The sequence below is a fragment of the Schistocerca nitens genome, chromosome 8 (assembly GCF_023898315.1).
Source record: "Schistocerca nitens isolate TAMUIC-IGC-003100 chromosome 8, iqSchNite1.1, whole genome shotgun sequence".
NCBI classification, from domain to species: domain Eukaryota; kingdom Metazoa; phylum Arthropoda; class Insecta; order Orthoptera; family Acrididae; genus Schistocerca; species Schistocerca nitens.
This window is the reverse complement of record NC_064621.1, coordinates 33053695-33075144: the sequence shown is the minus strand read 5'-3', so window position 1 is coordinate 33075144 and position 21450 is coordinate 33053695. Positions and strand designations below refer to the sequence as shown.

The 21450-nt window shown below is 41.8% G+C and overlaps 1 protein-coding gene across 1 annotated transcript in view; it reads left to right on the top strand.

The window, feature by feature from the left end:
- LOC126199113 (odorant receptor Or2-like) overlaps positions 1-21450 on the top strand; it is a 197759-nt gene that overhangs the window by 31393 nt on the left and 144916 nt on the right. The window contains exons 3-4 of the mRNA XM_049935869.1: positions 5871-5970; positions 15292-15399. Of these exons, the coding sequence (XP_049791826.1) occupies positions 5871-5970; positions 15292-15399 (208 nt within the window). The remainder of the gene's footprint in view (positions 1-5870; positions 5971-15291; positions 15400-21450) is intronic.

The following is a 21450-nucleotide window of genomic DNA, read 5'->3' as shown; positions in this document are numbered from 1 at the left end:
GTTGTGCTCGTGCGTTCCGCGATTGTCAGTGTCAATTTCTAGTTCTTGTAAGAGTCCTTGAAATGCTTCAATGTCGTCTTTGCAACGTCCTGCCAAAATAATATGTCGCAAATGTTCAGGCAGTTTGATTAAGCAAATGCGGATGAGTTCTGAGGGGCTGTATGGGTTTGACAGGTACTGATTCTTGTGCAACATATCTTCAAAATATTTCACAAGACTGGAGAATTCAGATTGTTCGAAATGTTTCATCATTATGATGCCATGTTTTACTCGGTCTTGTGTGGCTTGAGACCAATATGCTGAGAGGAAGGCATGGTAAAATTTTCCTTCACTATGACAATCGTGAATGACCGAACGCATTCTTACAGCTGGTTCATTCTCTAAATAGCCACACATAAATTCTAATCTGTGTTCTAACGACCAGTTAGGGGGAAAACAATGAGAGAATTGATGGAGCCACGCTTGTGGATGAATGTCGTTGGCAGAATTTTTAAACGTTTTGAATTTACGTGTAGTAATGAACAGCTTATAGTCAAAGTCATCATGTCGGCGAGTCGCATATCGGTCATTATTACGTCGTTTCGGCGGTTCCATCTCAAAATTCGGTGTGCCTTGCCAATTTCTGTCATAATTTCCGAAGTGTCCTGTGTTATTATTTTGTGGCTGTTCCATATTGCTAAGTCCCTCTTCCCGTATTGGGGCGCGAGTGTCCTCCGAAATACGTAATTCTTGTACTACCTGTGTCAGCTGATCTTGTACTTCGCGGATTTCTCTTTGGTGTTGCGTATTAATTTGATTCTGATTTTGTTTGAATTTCCTAATTTGTTCGCACTCTTCTGTGTCATTAAAGACTACCGGTTTTGTGTCATTCAGATTATCATCTACCTTCGTAGATAAATTATTTAGCTGATCCGAAAGTTCAACTACTTTCTCTGATAATGTACTAATTTCCTCCATGTGTCTTTCTACTGTGTCTTTTAAGTTTTCCTGGGTTTTTGCAAGTTGCGTAACCGAATCGGTAGATGCAACTGAGTCAAATTTAGCTTGCAAGGTCTCATGATTTTCATGAACAGTAGTTTGCAGTTCTTTTATGGCTACTTCGTGATTCTGTAGTGCATTTTCATGCCGCGAAAAAATAGGTTGGAAATGCTCACAAATTTGTGTTTTTACGTCGTTACAGACTTTTTGACATTTCGATTCAATGTGATGTAACTCATTAGTTAAATCCTCACGTGTTTGTTCAAGAGTTTGCTCCAATGAGTCTAACTTTTGAAGCTGTTGCTGTGTTTGACTCTGATTTTGTTCCATTTGTTTCTGATTTTGTTCGATTGTGTCTAATTTTTGAAGATTTTGTCCCATTTGTTTCTGATTTTGTTCGAGCGTTGTGTCTAACTTTTGAAGCTTTTGTTGTGTTTGTCCCATTTGTTGTATTAATTGTAATAACAATGCACTGGTGTCTGGAACATGTTCCTCAGTGCTTTTCGGCAGTGAATTTGCACCGGAAACATTCACATTTTGACAAGCAGAAAATGTGTCTTGACTTATTTGAGAAAACGGTGAGGATCCAAAACCTGAATCTACAATATTTGCAAAATTGTGTCCTGTCATTCCTGATTCCTGAGGCGAGCTGTTGCCGACCGATCGATCGATAATGCTTCCCTCTGCACTAATTGTTTCACTGTCCACGCCATTGTTTGACGCCCGCTCCATTTCCCTATGCACAATTACCAAATTACTACTTTGAACATCAGTTAATTCATTACTCGGTGGCGCTAACACACTGCTTTCGTTTTCACTGTCATTTCTCAGTTTACTTTGGAGCCTAGTATTACGTTTTTCACACGCCATTATTGTCACAGTATTTCACACGACAACACAGAAAAACACAATTTGAAGAGCAAAAATAGAGAACACATTAACATAGCACTGAAAATAATATCTAGTTAATTGCAAGCGCAGCTGCGAAATACTTGCTGCAAATCTACATGCATGCCACAACTGTTTTACTGTACAACAATGAAAAACTACAACTACAAAGGAAATTCTCTCTATAATTACGTGCTAGCAATAAACAAAATCTACACTAATTACACAAACTACAAGGAAAAAATCAGAAGATTCCAGTGAGGTATCCTCGGCTAAGGGTCGACATATGAAACGTCCCCTTTTGAACAATATACACGACTGTCCTTAACCTGACACACAATATTTATAGCGCAACGCAATCTGACTTTCCACACACAATATTTTGTTAACGCAACGCAATCTGACTTTCAAAATTCTCTACAAGAGAATGGCCCTGACTAACATTAACCTGTACTTTTCAGAAATCACTTACCTCACAAAAATCTTGGTTACTCCCACTACTGCAATACAGCAAGCGCCACTACTGCCAGCTAAATAAAAGATTCAAACTATGGAAGGCACTAACTACTGATAGGGATAGTTAGCAAATGAAAGATATTAATAGAGAACAAACAATGTATTTACCTTGATATCATGACAAATTACAAAACTCCGCCATCTCTCTCCCCACATCCACCACTGCTGGCGGCTCACCTCCAACTGCCCAGCGCTACGCGCTGTTCACAGCCAGCTGCCTAACACTACAATGGTTGAGTATTACAACAATGCAAAGCAGCCACAGACTGCACACGGCACAGCCGGTGATTTTCATACTGAGGTGGCGTTACCAATAAAAAAACCTAAACAGCCTACTTACATCATGAACAAATAAAGCGAGTTGGGTCTCACACGATCGCTGTTTCCGGAATCCATGTTGATTCCTACAGAGTAGATTCTGGGTTTCCAAAAACGACATGATACGCGAGCAAAAAACATGTTCTAAAATTCTACAACAGATCGACGTCAGAGATATAGGTCTATAGTTTTGCGCATCTGCTCGACGACCCTTCTTGAAGACTGGGATACCTGTGCTCTTTTCCAATCATTTGGAACCTTCCGTTCCTCTAGAGACTTGCGGTACACGGCTGTTAGAAGGGGGGCAAGTTCTTTCGCGTACTCTGTGTAGAGTCGAATTGGTATCCAGTCAGGTCCAGTGGACTTTCCTCTGTTGAGTGATTCCAGTTGCTTTTCTATTCCTTGGACACTTATTTCGATGTCAGCCAGTTTTTCGTTTGTGCGAGGATTTAGAGAAGGCATTGCAGTGAGGTCTTCCTCTGTGAAACAGCTTTGGAAAAAGGTGTTTAGTATTTCAGCTTTACGCGTGTCATCCTCTGTTTCAATGCCATCATCATCCCGGAGTGTCTGGATATGCTGTTTCGAGCCACTTACTGATTTAACGTAAGACCAGAACTTCCTAGGATTTTCTGTCAAGTCGGTACATAGAATTTTACTTTCGAATTCACTGAACGCTTCACGCATAGCCCTCCTTACGCTAACTTTGACATCGTTTAGCTTCTGTTTGTCTGAGAGGTTTTGGCTGCGTTTAAACTTGGAGTGATGCTATCTTTGCTGTCGCAGTAGTTTCCTAACTTTGTTGTTGAACCACGGTGGGTTTTTCCCGTCTCTCACAGTTTTACTCGGCACATACCTGTCTAAAACGCATTTTACGATTGCCTTGAACTTTTTCCATAAACACTCAACATTGTCAGTGTCGGAACAGAAATTTTCGTTTTGATCTGTTAGGTAGTCTGAAATCTGCCTTCTATTACTCTTGTTAAACAGATAAACCTTCCTCCCTTTTTTTATATTCCTATTAACTTCCATATTCAGGGATGCTGCAACGGCCTTATGATCACTGATTCCCTATTCTGCACTTACAGAGTCGAAAAGTTCGGGTCTGTTTGTTATCAGTAGGTCCAAGATGTTAACCCCATGAGTCGGTTCTCTGTTTAATTGCTCGAGGTAATATTCGGATAGTGCACTCAGTATAATGTCACTCGATGCTCTGTCCCTACCACTCGTCCTAAACATCTGATTTTCGCAGTCTATATCTGGTAAATTGAAATCTCCACCTAAGACTATAACATGCTGAGAAAATTTATGTGAAATGTATTCCAAATTTTCTCTCACTTGTTCTGCCACTAATGCTGCTGAGTCGGGAGGTCGGTAAAAGGAGACAATTATTAACCTAGCTCTGTTGTTGAGTGTAACCTCACCCATAATAATTCACAGGAACTATCCACTTCTACTTCACTACAGGATAAACTACTACTAACAGCGACAAACACGCCACCACCGGTTGCATGCAATATATCCTTTCTAAACACCGTCTGTGCCTTTGTAAAAATTTCGGCAGAATTTATCTCTGGCTTCATCCAGCTTTCTGTACCTATAACGATTTCAGCTTCGGTGCTTTCTATCAGCTCTTGAAGTTCCGGTACTTTACCAATGCAGCTTCGACAATTTACAATTACAATACCGATTGCTGCTTGGTCCCCGCATGTCCTGACTTTGCCCCGCACCCTTTGAGGCTGTTGCCCTTTCTGTACTTGCCTGAGGCCATCTAACCTAAAAAAACCGCCCAGTCCACGCCACACAACCCCTGCTACCCGTGTAGCCGCTTGCTGCGTGTAGTGGACTCCTGCCTATCCAGCGGAACCCGAAACCCCACCACCCTATGGCGCAAGTCGAGGAATCTGCAGCCCACACGCTCGCAGAACCGTCTCAGCCTCTGATTCAGACCCTCCACTCGGCTCTGTACCAAAAGTCCGCAGTCAGTCCTGTCGACGATGCTGCAGATGGTGAGCTCTGCTTTCATCCCGCTAGCGAGACTGGCAGTCTTCAACAAATCAGATAGCCGCCGGAAGCCAGAGGGGATTTCCTCCTATCCATAGCGACACACATCATTGGTGCCGACATGAGCGACCACCTGCAGATGGGTGCACCCTGTACCCTTCATGGCATCCGGAAGGACCCTTTCCACATCTGGAATGACTCCCCCCGGTATGCACACGGAGTGCACATTGGTTTTCTTCCCCTTTCTTGCTGCCGTATCCCTAAGGGGCCCCATTACGTGCCTGACGTTGGATCTCCCAACTACCAGTAAGCCCACCCTCTGCGACGCCCGGATCTTGTAGACTGAGGGGCAACCTCTGGAACAGGTCAAGCAGCGATGTCCGGCCGAAGATCAGTATCAGCCTGAGACAGGGCCTGAAACCGGTTCGTCAGACGAACTGGAGAGGCCTTCCGTTCAGCCCTCCTGAATGTCTTTCGCCCCCTGCCACACCTCGAGACGACCACCCACTCTACCACAGGTGAGGGGTCAGCCTCAATTGGGCAGTATCCCGGGCAGGCACAGTTGTAGTCCGATCGGGGGATGCGTGGGACGAGCTGGCCGTCCCCGACAAACCCGCATCCGGACCCCCACAGTGATGCCCATTGGCAACAGCCTCAAGCTGTGTGACCCAACCCACACTGCCTGAAGCTGGGAGCGAAGGGATGCCAATTCAGCCTGCATCCAAACACAGTAGTTATCTCTTATTCACTTGCCAGAAGCGTAAACGACAGAGGAATTTCTGCAATAGGATCTAGTCCAGAACAATGTATCAACTGCTCGCCTCGTTTTCGTTATCGTATGTCCTATTTCCTTTCGTCTCATCTTCATGTGACAGGTCGAATGGCTGGCTTGCTATTAGACTCCTCGCCAACTACAGTTCTTTACTTACATGTCGTGTCGGAATATTCTGCGCAGAATGCATGTCTTCCGTCTCTCTGTACATCAATCGTGTGTCATCAGCTCTGACCTATTGCAAATATCGCATGTAAGCTGATGACCTTCAGTCGTATCTATGTGCAAAACCAATCAATGTTAAGAAAGCTATTGAAAATTTCGATACTGACGCGCGGAATGTTGGCAGTCAGGGGAGTACACCTGGGTGGCCTTACAGTCGCGTGTGTTGTTGCAGCGAGGCGGAGTGCCTGAACCAGGCCGTCGGCGGGGCGCTGCTGCCGCAGGTCGTCGCGTCGGCGGCAGGCATCTGTTTCCTGCTCTTCCAGGTGGCCAAGGTAAGCACGCAGTTCCAGAACAGGAGTTGTTATCTCTGCCGCGGAGCCTCGTAGCCAGAGCCCGGAAATACTTAACGTGGAAAATGTTAACACCACTGACGTCATAGTTAGAAAGGAAGCAGTTGTCGTAAAACGCGTCAACGAGTTTGTCGCGCCACTTTGCCTTCACCGACACATTCGGGTCGGCCGTCGTAATCTCCATAGTCGCTTCCCTTTCTGTGAGTGTGTGTGTGTGTGTGTGTGTGTGAACACCAAAACTCCTTCTGTAAACTATGAAGGATTCTCGTCAGACGTCGTCCCTCTACTCTTCGTACATTTTAGTTATTTGCGGGCCGATCACACATCAGAAATGTAACTAAAATTCGACAGACATTCCACCAAAACCAACTGCTTCCTTTTTTTTCTGACTCCTTAATAACTGTTTGCAAACTCGATAGTTTTGTCCCATACAATATAGTTTCTTTTTTTTATTTTCTCAATTGATGCTGGGTGTTACGTCTGATAAGAAAATTTCGTGAGTGTCGTATTCGTCTCGGTCTTGCCAGGCATATCCGTGAAATGCTGTACGATGTAGGGAAGAGTGGTGTACCTTTTCGCCCCTAGCAAGTTCACTAATAGAAATTTAATGTATGCTCCATTTTTAATTGATAACATTCGCATTTTGTCGTGCTGTAGTCCTTTACTGAAATTATGGAAGTTGCTCCGTAAACGTAAGGTTTTTCCAGATATGATATAATGTTCGAAGGTACAACACAGTCGTGTACTTAGGAACAAATATTCTATTCAAATTTAATAATGTTGCAATTGAGAAACTCTTGTCAACACTACATTTCATACTTTATCTGTTAAATTATTACTATACTAGACACCAGTAACCAGTAAGTGAAATGAGATTCAGTATAAGTAGTATCGAAAACCAGTTACAAGTAAAACACATTCTGAAATGTAAAGCTATTAGAAACTAACACAAATTTCTATTCTGAAGACAGGTAAAACTCTTACGACATTAATTAAATTTAGTTTGTTTGCAAATACGACATGTTACGTGGTAAAAGACTTTGTTCCGTTTGAACGTACAAGACGGACCAACTAAGTACAGCTTAACTGTCCAAACTGTACATAATTAGTTTTAAAGATATTGAAAAAGAAAGACTGAAACACGAGCCAAGAAACGTGTTCCTAGGTAAGTTATGCCCTAGTCTCTCCCCTACCCACTGATGGAATTTTATATATCATATTGCTCCACTCATGCGTTATCTTAAAGATTATCTTTTGCTGAGCTGTCCCCGTTTCTCTTTTGCTGTGGCATGTGCCACGCGGCTAGTTTCCATAGCCACGCGGTGGTCTAGTTGCACCCCTCTCCCCTGTGAGGAAATGCAGGCAAACATCCTCCCAGCCCGATCTGATGCTTCCCTCCCTCTTGCCACCCTCACTTCGGCCTCACACGCACCATGCGACGACTGTCGCTTACCGGTCTGGTCCGGCGCCTATGCTGCAACTTTCCAGACACACATCGCTCACTTAAGCCTTCTATCCCATGACCTGTACATATGCTCGTATATGAGTTACTGCTCGTAACGCCACATGCTGAGTTATTGGAGGAGCTCAGTGGCCATTGTTTACAGTCCATAAAGTAACGCTTGATATTGTTTTTAATATACATTCTGACTAATCTGCTAATGGCGGTGTTGCTAACACGTGAGAAAGCGGCGGCATTTGGTCGAACGGATGTCTACATATCGACTAACTTAATTCCGTGTGCTAAAATACGAAATTCTTGACAAATATTAGAATTTCCAGCCGGTCCCAAGCCCGGATATAGTTGGACGGTTAATCGTTGGGCTAACCAACATTGTAAAGAACTAACGGGTTCCTATACACTCACACCCAGCCTCAGATTGGAATGGATATAACGGAAAACGACCCAAGCTTCTGAATAAAGGACTACGAATAGGTACATGAACGTAAAAACACTGACGCTGCAGGACAAACAATGATACTTGATGAAGAACTAACAGAGTACAAATGGATATTACAGCCCTGCAGGAGATAAGATGGCCTGGACAAGGTATGCACAGAGAAAAAAATTACACGATCATATACAGCGGAAATAAGCATGGTCACCATATATTTGGAACAGGATTTTCGGTTCATAATAAAATAATGGCCAATGTGACGACACTAGAAAATGTCAATGAAAGAATATGTTGCATCAGAATCAAAGGCAAATATAGAAATAACTCATTAATAAGTGTTCATGCCCCAGCTGACTAGAAGGAGGAAGACATAAAAGACGAATTCTTTGACATCTTAGACCATATGTACTCCTGATTACCACAGTATGACATCAAAATTTTGCTGGGAGATTTAAGTGCCAAAATAGGACAAGAACAGCAATGGCAACTATATATAGGCATGTTCAGCCTTCACACTGAATCAAATGATAATGGTATAAGGCTTATCAACTTCGCCACAGCTAGAAATGAAAATAGCAAGTACACCATTCCCCATAAACACATACATAAAGCAACATGTATCTAACGGTATGGATTAACTAGGAACCAAACAGACCATGTTTTGATACAGAAAAAACATAAAAAAGCAATAACAGTTGTTAGGACAATGAGAGGAGCTGAGAGAGGATCAGACCATTCTCTTGTGCTAATAAAGATGAAACAATCATTACCAAAACCACCTAGTAAGAACAACAGTGGTAAAAGAACCCAAAGAGTAGATGTGAGTAGGCTAAAAGCGAAGGAGGTGAATAAACAGTTTAAAATTAACCTTAAAAATAGATTCGCTGAATTAGAGAATGACAACAATAGAAAAGAAGATATGAACACAAAATGGAAGAAGATGACAACAGTTATGAGGGAGACTGCGCATGAACTACTAGTTGATAATAATAACAGCAATATAAAACGCAAATAATGGTTCAATGAAACATGTAGAAAAACAGTACAGGGCAGGAAGAGAGCCAGACGGGCAATGATGAACAGTAACAACCATGAAAACCAAAGAACGAACAGGAAAGCCATGAGAGAAATGAAGGGTATAATAAGGCGAGGGAAAAGAGCGTACATATGTAAACAGATAGAGGTGGCTGAGGAGGACTATAACCAGAACAATAGTAAACACAGGACAATGAATAGCTACAGAAAAGAGTACAGAGCTAAGTCTGTGATAATGAAGGACGAGGATGGAAAACTGATCACTACAAATTAAGGAAATTTAAAAAACTGGAGGAAATGCTTCAAAGAAGTGCAGAACAACCCGGCAGATACCGTCAACATCGAAAACATGGCAGACAATCAGAACGTTCAACCATTAGTCGAAGAACCAACTCTGATGGAGGTGAAGAAGGCAATAAAAATACTAAAAAATGGGAAGGACCCTGGCATAGACCTGATATCAGCAGGGCTCATCAAAGAAAGGGGAGAGAAGATACATGAATGGTTAGCCGAACTGATAAAAGAGGTATGGAGAAAAGAAGTAACGTTGAAGGAATGGAAAACTGCTGCTGTATATCCCATATTCAAGAAAGGAGACAAAATACTGACACAGAACTACAGAGGGATATCTCTACTACGCACATGCTATAAAGTAATATCAAGAATTATACAAAACAGGCTCAACCCATACATTGTGGAAATATTAGACACAGTACAAGCAGGGTTCAGAAAAGGTAAATCAACGGTCGACCAAATATTCACATTAAGACAAATATTAGATAAGAACTGGGAGCACAATCATGATACCTTTTGCCTGTTTATAGATTTCAACAAAGCACATGACAGCACAGTAAGAGAGGAAATATGGAGGGTAATGGCAGGGTGTGGGATACCTGAAAAGCTGATAAAGCTAACTAAAATGTGTGTGATGGAATCGAAGTGTACAGTGAAAGTACGGGGGAAGTTCTCAGAAGCATTTGAAGTAAAAACAGGAGTGAGACAGGGAGATATTATCACCAAATGTTCAAATGTGTGTGAATTCCTAAGGGACCAAATTACTTATGTCATCGGTCCCTAGACTTACACACTACTTAAACAAACTTATGCTAGGAACAACACACACACCCATTCCCGAGGGACGAGTCGAACCTCCGGCGGGAGGGGCTTATATCACCAACTCTGTTCAATTTGGCTGTCAACAGCATCCTGAGGAGAGTAACATGTGAAAGTTCAGGAGTCACCATAGGAAAAAAGATACATGTCCTGGCTTCTGCAGATGATATTGTGCTGATAGGAAAGAACATTGAAGACCTGGAGGAAATGGGAAGTGTACTAATGGAAGAAGCTAAGAAAGTAGGTCTGAGTATAAATGGAAGTAAAACAAAGTTCGTGTGGTATTCGAGTTGCCAATACTGTCGCATTTGCTACGGTAGATTTTGATTTTCTTGATTGGAGCAGTAAAGACTCACAGCTTGTTGGAAATTGTGGCATGCTCCTGTAGTCCAGCGATTGGTGGTCGCGTGTAGAGGATGGAATGAGATGATGGTAAAAAAAATGAGATCATTAAATAACCGAATGAAATATAAAAATTAGAAAAAAGAAGAATAAACAAAACTCCGCAGTATTCTCGAAAAAATCCAGATGCAGTTTCGCCATTGTGCGTTGTCATGAATAACGACTGGATTTTTATGCAACTCTGATACGTTTTTTTAAATATTCGCGTGCATTGCTCATAGGGAAACAGATCTCAGTATTTGCGTACTGAAAGAAACTTCTCATTCAATTCTGTACTCTTGTGATTCACTTGCGAAGAAACATACTAAATACGCTGCCAGAAAGAAATTCCACATAATCAAGGACTGTGTTCAGTGGCACAAGGATATAATACGCGCATACTCAGGAGTCGTAGTATTAGTGATTCATTAACCACAGCCATTGGCAACCATGTGGAGCTCAGGGGGTCTGTCTGTGCACCCTCTGTTTTGACTATGCAGGCAGTAACTGTAGTGACTGTTTGCAAGGTTCAAACTAGGATACAACCGTGCCCCACTGTAGAGTACGTACTCCTGTGAACGACTTCAGTTATTGGAACGGGATTGCACAGTGGGCCTGTGGGGAGCTCCACAGCCGTGTAGAAGGATTGTTGCACACAGTGAATCGCTGGTGTGGCGGCGCTTTCTGCAGTGGTCTGTCGAACGTTCCGACAGCCGTAGAACAGGTTCTGGACGTCCACGTGGTACAGAGGCACGTTAAGCCGTCGGCACACGGACCGTGCATCCGAACGTTGAGCGTTGAGCGTGCCGAGTTTCTGACGTCACAGCATGGAATAGCACGCTCGGGAGTCTTTCCGAACGTGCAGAGCAATATCTGGCATGTCAGATATTCTCAGCGTGCGTCTGAGCGTTGACCAATGACATGGCACAACGCCACCTACGTCACACGCACGCCGTCTCCCTTCAGTACAGAGTTGTGACGCGCCATATTGTCATTCATTTCAAGCCTATACGTATATATGCCGTTCCGAGCACAAGCAAATTGAGAATCACTGCAAAACTCATTGTTAACTGTGTGATTCGTTCCAACAAAATAATGAGAAACATCATATTCGCGGCAAAATAATTATTGTTTCTTGCGTATAATGAGAGTAGGCTATTTGAAGGCAGCGACACACTGAAGATCCACCCAAAACGCATTGTTCTTGGTACAATGTGTTATAATTAAATTTCAGTTAGTAAAATATCTACGATTAAATTTTTTGGCAACAGATAAGATACTATCATTAGAAATAGCAGATGTGATGCTGGTATAGCGTAATGAATAGCATCATCGTATATTAATGGGGTGTTTCTGTTGGGGCGGTGGTTCGCGTCCTGACACGACAAAATTTTTTTTCCTAACATTCGCGTTTTTATTAGGTTCTGATACTTTATTATTAGTTTAATACAAGTATAGACTGTAATATTTGATTTTATGTAAATACAAGTTCACCTTTTTTTTGAGGGGTGACTTTGTTCGATAGGCTTAATCTAAAGGACAGCTTACGCTACTTGTACAAAGGTATTTTTTCTCCTTTTTCTTTTACGCTTCGTAATTGACATGTTGCAAAGATTCTGCTACTGGGTACGAACAGTGATCAAGTAAGACTGACCTTGGGGTTTTACTAAAATGTGGGAATGATGAAATAATGTTTATCTTATGCGGAAAGTATTCCAATTTTGTAACGCACTGCTTGTAATGGAACTTTTATAAGCCTCTGTCCTTATTGATTGGACATGGTACTTTCCTTTTCGTGGACGATGGAAGAAATGTGCATTTTAATAGAGCTAACGTGGGAATTATACCCGCCCGTTGAGTAAACAGTGTGATTAACGAACTAGAAACATCCCTCAACTGTCGCTTGAGTGCGTTGCGATCGCGTATACCACGTTGGGGTCCACGTACCGTATGCACAAGTCGCATCATTCCTGAGCGTTGAGCAGCACGTTGAACTGGGCACGCTCAACGTTAACGTTCGGCAGCACGGTCCGTGTGCCGACGGCTTTAGGATGGACGCGCTGTGCGAGCAGCGGTGGCGGCGGAACATTGTCCAGGGAAGAATTCCGGGCACGCGTTGCATCTGCTGCGACATCAGGGTCTGTTGCGACAGGATTAAGGTCACGTGTGTCTCTGGCCAGGCTGCTGGTACACTGTGGACACGTTTCACTGTGGCGCGTGTGTTCCGTTTGGTTTCAATTTGTTATCGTATTGCCCGCATCTCGTGGTCGTGCGGTAGCGTTCTCGCTTCCCACACCCGGGTTCCCGGGTTCGATTCCCGGCGGGGTCAGGGATTTTCTCTGCCTCGTGATGGCTGGGTGTTGTGTGCTGTCCTTAGGTTAGTTAGGTTTAAGTAGTTCTAAGTTCTAGGGGACTGATGACCATAGCTGTTAAGTCCCATAGTGCTCAGAGCCATTTTTTGTTATCGTATTCTCCGACAGGGATTAACTACTTGTTTGCCTTGTACTTGAGGCAGTTGCATCTTTTCTGGCACTGGATGTAGAAAAATCACTGTAATATGTTTGTTTGCGTGGCCATCTTCCGCAGCAGCTGTTAACATTTATTTTTATAGGTTATCTGTCTTGAGCTGACTTTTAATCAGTTTGCAGTCACTCAAGACAGATAACTATAGTAACAAAATCACTGTATTTGTGGTAAGGCTGAAACTTCTTAATGAAGATTTTACTTAAACTGCTGAATGCTTACTCAAATATTTGCTTAAACTGCTGAGTGAAATTGATTGCAAGTGAATCTACTTTCTCTTTACTTATTCTTATCATCGCAACACTGACCCACAATAGCGCAACGCTATCTGACAGCTCAAAAATGATAATCTGACTTCAAGTAATTAATACAAAAGAATGGCCCTGAATTAGAAGAAATACTAACAATAACCCATACATATCGTAAGTCACTTACCTCATAAAAAATCTTCATTACCCGAACTACTGCAATTCAGCAAGCGCCAATACAGCCAGATAAATAAAAGGTTTTAACTACTGTAGGCTCTAACTACTAATAGGCATAAAGTTAGCAAAGGAAATATTTTGTTGCAAAGCAAACAATGTATTTTTTTACCTTAATAATGTGACATCCAGTTCAAAAAAATATATAATCGTCCGTGAAATCCAGTTCCAAAAATTATATAATCATGAATAATATTCAATCTCCAAGTCGGACACGTCCAGATCGTTCGCTCGCGCTAACACTTCAAACCTCCGCCACTGTTAATTATTAACCTCTAACCTTCATTACTGCTGACTACTCACACCCAGCTTCCATCACTGCTGGCTCTTCACCTCTAGTTCTCGCATTTCTTTTGTCATGTTTTTCGAGGTTGGTTGCCGAATGTTGGATTATAAATGTGTTTAATCTGATAAAAATCTTCTCTCTGGAACACAGGAATTTAACGGTACGTGCATAAAACTCTTATTTGCTGCCCTGTAAATGATACTTTTGTGGATATATCACTATGTTTATAAGTTAAAATGTCTGCAGTTTCACAAATTTAGTCTTGTCTTTGCCTTTTTTGAAGTACGTTCTCTACTTCCTCCTTTATTATTGCGTCTAATCTTCTTGAATCAAAATTCACTCCAGGGGCACTGTCTTTGAAGAGTAGCACAAAATTTAGAAGCATTATCTCCTTGGAGGTTAACGATATCCAGAACAGAGAAAGACAACTAAAATAGGGGACTTTGTTGGACATATTATCATCTATTTCCGAATTTTTCAACACATCTTAGACAGTGCAAATTGAGACCGCAATCTGTGGCTCGTATGTATTCGCAACACTCTTAACAGTTGACAATGTCTGGTATTCAGAGTTCTAACATATGACCACCGTTTCAGTGTGTGGTAATTATTTGCGATGGCAAGGGAATGTCAAGAAGCTTTGACTTTGAATGCGTGTTTTCTGCATGGTCTTTAAGAAACTTCCCTTCAACGAAGATACAAGCTTACATAAACAGGCTGAAAGATTGCACGAATACTTTCCATGTTGCAGTCCAAAGGCAATTTTACCACGCCTAGACATATATCTTTCAGAGCTCTGCCAGCTTTTATTGTGTAATTTGTGTAATCACTCAAAAAGAGCAGTGAGCGCTTTTACTGAATGCCATTCAGTCATAATAAGTTCATGGAATCAATAAAAATGGGAAATCTGCAAAGTTTTTTGTGTATTACACAGCTCTCCCGTAAGAACATATGGCTTAGGTGTTCATTGCTAAAAAATGACTAACAACATATATCGCATTAAATGTAATTTAACACGAACCAATAAATAATTTTTTGTGGTGTATTGGTGTTTAGCATTTCATGACCTGGTTATAGTTGCAGTCATCTTTGACGTCGAAATGTGCAAATCAGTGAAGTGTTCATTGTTTAAGAATCGTATTACAATCACTGCATTAAACAACTGTCACAGAGCTACATTTTGTCGACAGACATAATTTTTATTGCTGTCTCTTGTACTTAGAGAGAGGTCGTGTATCACTGTTTCTTGCTGGCATATTGTAGACATACCCAGCGTGAAACAATTATGTGAGCCCCGAAGGGATAAATAAGCTTCCAGCCAAAAAGCTTCCTGCAACTAAAACTTTTCACCTCCGATTTTTTTAGGACGTTGATGATTACTCCGCACAAACCATCAATTTATACTTTCAAGAGTAATTATTTTACTTAATGTTCATTCCACGAGATTATCAGATTTTAATTTTGTAACTATTTCTATACCCGACAATTTCCGAAATTTTACTTATGCGTCTTCTTCTCGCTGTAGTTTGTGCTGTTGAAAGCTGACCTGTACATGCAAATGGCAGTGGTATTTCCTGTGTTGCAGAAAACCTCGTTCCATGTGGTGGAGACAGGCAAGCTGCTAGGCTACCTGACGTTCATGCTCTCGCAGCTGCTCTTCTACTGCTGGTTCGGTGACGACATGCTTTCCATGGTAACACTCTCACATCAGAACGCATTCTCTCATTCCTCGCCACGTCATACCCGCCACTAGTCGGTTAACAAAACTGCGTTGGGAACGGGAGACACGTTTTAATCCCGTCACCTCTCTCTCTCTCTCTCTCTCTCTCTCTCTCTCTCTCTCTCTCTCTCTCTAACGCAAGTTTTACTCTCTATATTTGGCTCCACAACTTACAATTAGAGGGGACCTGAAAATAATGTCGTTTCTGTGCATGTCGATATTCATTTGTTATTTATCAGCTCATTGTGTACTCCAAAGTCGTGCCAAAGACATCTTAAGGTTATAGTGACTTGTTGAATCGTAAATAATTAAATCTTACATTTTTTTCAATTCATGGTGAAGTGGTCAGACAAAAGCCATCAGAGCATCATGTGCTTTTAGAGCTTCGCAAGGGTAGTAACGCAACTGTTGCTACCAAAAACATGTGCGATGTTTCTCCAAGTGCGTTAGACGTTCGTAAATGCCAGAGCAGGTTTTCTAAGTTTGGTAATTTCTATCTCTCCAATCTTAGGCAATGATATGTCAAGGGCGGAAGTGGAAGCAAATCTTTGTCAGTCAAGCGAGGAACTGTCGAATACTCATAACTAATTATGATCGACCATTCAAGAACACTGTTGCAGCAGACTCGTAAACACAAACAAAGCCAACTGATCCATCATATGCAAGTTATTGCTTCAGTAGCACAGTACAGAAGCATTTTTTGATCGCTTGACCACTGGAGATGACAAATGGGTCCTCTATGAGTAAAATAAAAAAGGCAGTGGCTCTCTACGAATGAATCGCCACGAACAACTGGTAAGCCAGGTTTACGCCCCAAAACGGCGCTTTATTGTGTTGGCGAAGTATTCGCTGGGTCATTCATTTTTAAGTTCTGTAACCTGGACAAACTGCGAATGCAGACCTTTACTGTGAACAATTAAACTGAATAAATCAATCTTTAATCGAAAAATGCCAAGAGGTTGTCAAAGGAGAAGTTATTATTCTGCAACACGATAACGCAAGACCGCACTGCACAAAACTAATCCTGGAAAAAGTTAATGAATTGGGGTAGGAGGTACTGTCTCATCCATCATATTCGCACCATTGGTTTTCCGTTTATTCCGAACGCTACAGCTTTTCCTAAGTAGCATACGATTTCAAAATGTGGATGGCATCTCTAGGTATTTTACCCAAAGCCAATTGATTTTTTCCAACCGGCATTGAAAATTTGTACACTAAATGGCAAAAGGTTGTTGATAACGAGGGTGATTACATCACTGATTGAAAATAAAAATTTGTCAAGAATTTATGTGTAAAAAAAAGCACTGCTTTCCAGTCCTCCTAATGCAATGTTACTGAAGTACCTTTTCACGCGCAAGCAAAAAATCTACTATAGATGCCAACATTTACTACACAAAATCTAACGAATCTTTCAGCTTTTCTTTCCCATTGTGTTGATTTGAATTTATTGTCTTCTTTATTTTACTCTTCCGTTACCGAAATTTGCGGAAGAAGAGGCTTCAGACATGTCCTCGTCGAACTAGTTTGTGTTCAATCGGCTGGAGTTGCTGTTCCTTAGTTTCAAAGAATTTACATCTCAGAGATTAGATTGAGGTTTAGTTTTTCTTTCTGTTTCTGAAGGAATATTACTTTATAGGTGTGAAATACTTCATTTATGGTTAAGTCAGCGTTATGTGAAACACTGCTTCGTCCAATAGTATTAAGTGCAGGGCGCTGGTTTAAAAACTGTAATAACGTAATTCAGCGGCTCCTGCTCGTGCAACTGCGAGTTAGTTTCAATATGTAAATGACAATACAGTAGTAAAAATATTTTTGGTGATGAATTACTGCTACACCTGAGTACAGGGAGTAGAAGTGAAAGAAAGATAGGATAACTAATAGACATTAAAACAGATGTTAATACGTTAATGAAGTGACGGCCCCTAAAACGTGATTGAGAATTGAAATGTGGGTAATATGTTGGAGAAAGGGTGGTGGTTGTGTTGATAATGGTTGAGAAGAAAGGAAACGAAAGGATCTTTAGAATGTATTTACAACTGCAGACTACAAGACATTTCTGCAAATTGCAGTAAGTGGTCTGCAGGCCTATTATCAACTGAAGATTCGGATTTTATAAAGAGAAACATTTATCTCACTGTTCTCATGAAATGTCCACCAAAGAGAAACCACTCTGTGAGATCTGCCAGAAGCAAAGAATGGCAGCAGCAGACGACTTTCGGGCCTATACAGCAGGGCAAGAACCAACGAGTGTTTCAACAGTATACATAGAAAAGGTTACCAACAGCAGAACTTGTTAGATATTAATCCCTGGACACAGGTGTGTGTGATGCAGTTATAGTTTTTAAGTAAAGTTCTCAATTACTGCAGTAGTTTGCCATTAATCCAGCGCCCAGTGTTGTTAATATGATTACATAAACAGACGAACTGGTGCAATTAAGAAAGTTAAGTAAGTCAAAAGGATTTAAAAATACCTTGAGGAAATCTAGAAAGAAGAGTACGTACATTGAGAAAAGAAGCAACTGAAGTTGAAGATGACGAACTCCGTACATGGGCAATATTAGAAGTATGTTTTCTTCCACTTATACAAGAGAGATTTTTAATATAAAACTCGATTTCCTCGATGTGCATTCAACATAAATTTTTACAGCGTGTATATTACATAATTTAAAGTTGCTGCCATATTATAGTGAAGTATTCTGTAAAGTTACCAACTTTCATATTAAACTACCAATGATAAGCGTTATTAACAAATGTTTGTTTTGAAAAAGTCAAAAAATAGCAATTGACTTGAGTTCCCGCAACAGTCATTATATTCAGAATGCACAAAGTTTCTAATGGTACTTTTCGTAGTTTTAACGTAAAATGGCCTTAAATATGATAAATTTAACAATGTGTAGATAGGACGCACAAATGCACAGATGTTGGTCAGGCTTGAATGACTCTTACAGCTCTTTACTCAACACTCGTGCGAAAAGAGTCTCCTTCATGATGTAACGTATGATGCTTAACTGGAGCTAACATCTGTGTCAGAAATTATTGTTACTGCATTATGTGTCCTCTTACCCCTAGTGCTGCCATTGCAGTGTGTTGTGGCCACGTTACTTTGCAAATATTTCAACTCGTTCCCTACAGCCCACATTTGCACATAAAGTAGAACGTCATTTTCTCTCTTAACTGTTTAAGATTCTCTCTTAGTGAATGAACCAGAAGAGTAGCTGCACAGAAAAGCAAAATAAAAGATCTGCACCTGGCGATGAAAGTCTGTTCTCTGTAGATAAAAAATTTTAGGAACTGCGACAGCTTCGCACAGGTAGACCTACAGGGGTGCACAAAAATATGGGAACTCCAAAAACAACACACTGCCATGCCCAATATGGTGTAGCAATAACTGTGGACATTCAAAACAGCTTCCAGTTGTCTCGGTTGGATAAGTACGGTCCTCAAGGCAATTTTATACCCTTCTTCCTGCAAAATAGCGGCAAGTTTAGGTAACGATGAAGGAGATGGATAACGATTAGGCACCCTTCTCTCCAGAGTAGACGACAAAAACCCAGTAGTACTGAGGTCTGATGACTGTGATGGCCATGAGAGATTCATCCTCGTGCTCACAAAACCAGTCGTGGACGAGGCGAATGTGTGAACACGGGCCCCGTCGTCTCGGATCATTGCATCACCACTGAAGAACAAATCTTTGTACCACTGGACGCACTTGATCAGCCAGAATGACCACACAATCCTTGGCAGTAATTCGAATTTGCAGAGTAATCATGGGACCCATGCAGTACTACGATACGACCGCCCTAATCGTCATTGAAACCCCGCCTTGTTTCACTCTTGGGATGTAAACTCGGCCAGAAGTTGGAAATAGCGTGAAACTAGACTTATCGAGGTCGACGTTCAAACTCATCGCTAAGGTGTTCCACGGCTTTCAGGTGCGGACTCTGGGTAGCCCAGAGTTGCCTTATGAGAGGGAGCATTACCATGCTGGTACAGTCATCATCTCCGAACTGTTTCTCTACCGTACGCACTAAACAATGCTGTAAAATCTGTCCATATGCTTCAGCATTTTCCGCTTCTTAAGCGCAGTTGGGGGACCACATCCCAACACACCCACACGCTTTCCCGTCCGCCTCAGTACTTCACTGTTGGCACTAGACAAGGTGACAGGCGAACGTTTTCCAGGCAATGCCCAAACCCAAACCCTTCCATCACAGTGCAACAGGGTAGGGCGTATTCTGGATCCTACCTGGACTGCTGGTAGTACTTTGGAACTCACGGGCGATTCTTTCGCTGATTTCATGCTTTTTTTTTCAGCCAACCTCAGGAATGCTCGACGGTCTCCGTCTTTATGTGTGCCGTGCCTGGTGTTGGTTTATTTGCGGTTGTTCCTTCGCGATTCCATTTGACTGTTACACCACCAACAGCCGACTTTGGGAGCTTTAGAAGGTCTGAAATGTCACTGGTGGATTTACTACTGAGATGACATCCGACGATTAGCGCACGTTCGAAGTCACTGAGCGCTCTGATCTGCTGATACCGCCTCTAATGCCAACACAGTACTACCTGCTTCCCTTTATACAGGCACGACAGTCCCTCGTGACATCTAGTGGTCAATTCTTCATTACACAGTGGTGTGCGGCTACATTTCAGCAGATAGTACATGTCTAGATGTTCTCATTTTTTCAATATAGTCTCCTTTTAGGACTGGGCACTTTATATAATTTCTATCCTTGCGATAATTATTCCAGTCTGAACTTAAGATTTCGTTGCTATTCACTTCCGGTGTGAATCAACTTTCTTTTGCTAATACTATCAGGGCACTATAACTTCCAATAAGCGATACTAATTCTCGGACCCGCAGTTTACCAATACCATATCAATCTTTTCTATATCCGGTCAGCATTCTCTGAGAACGCTGGAGGGTTTCTCTAAGCTAAAAAAATCCCATTTGCGCACCGTATGCATTCCACTACTTGGTCCTCGGTATGCTCATCAGTGCAACAGAATTAATCTCCGAAGTACTATACTACTCTGCCATCTAGTACACCGCCCACGATCAACAACAGGGAAATGATAACTGAAAGCACCCAAAATTTGGAGGTTCTGTCACTGAACTATGTAATGAAGCCAGTTGTACTTGAAATTCAGCATGATATGAATATCGATTACGTGTCAGTGTTCTATATTAGGACCCAAGGCTCCCCAGATATGCCTGGAAGGACGTTTCCCGAGTTATGTTTTCGAGGCCTTGGGGAACCAGTTGCTGCCGGTTTCTACTTTACGAGATGTTTGCACTAGCCATTCCACAGCAGAAAGCTAAACAGATTCTTAAACCGAAAGCCCTCTCCATCATACGATGCCCTGCGACCAAGCAGACCTGCGCAATTTGCTAACTATACGCTGTACATAGTTAGCGTTTCATTTCTGCTAACAAAACCGTGTATTACGCTATATGATTTGCATCTGCATATGCACTGGTACTCCACAAGTTACCGTATTGTACGAGGCAGAGCGTATGTAGTGTACTAGTAAAACTCCCTCCTCCTCCACCACCCCCTTCTCCACTTCACCCCCTTCTACCCCCATCACAAATCTCTCTTACCCACTCCCCTTTCCTACTCTACTCTAGAATGGTACGCACGAAAAATGAATGCCGCTATCCCTTTATTACGGTGCCGAATTTTAGCGTTGTTATCATTAAGCGACATGTATGTTCGACTGCCTTTTCAATCTCCTCTTCTGGCATTCACTTTCAATGATGATTACATTAAACTCGGCTTTAAAAGATACAAACTAAGTTCTGTTATTGCTGTGTTAATGTCTGTTCTTGGTATGGTCTTGCAGCTCTCTACGCTACTCTATCCTGTGAAAGCCTCTTCATTTGCACATTACCTCTAGTGCAACCTACTTTGTGTATTCCCTTCCGCAATTTACCTCCCCCCACCCCTCCATCTTCTCTTTATTACGAAACTAATAATTCCTTAACGCCTCAAAATATGCTCTGTCAACCGATCCCTTCTTAGA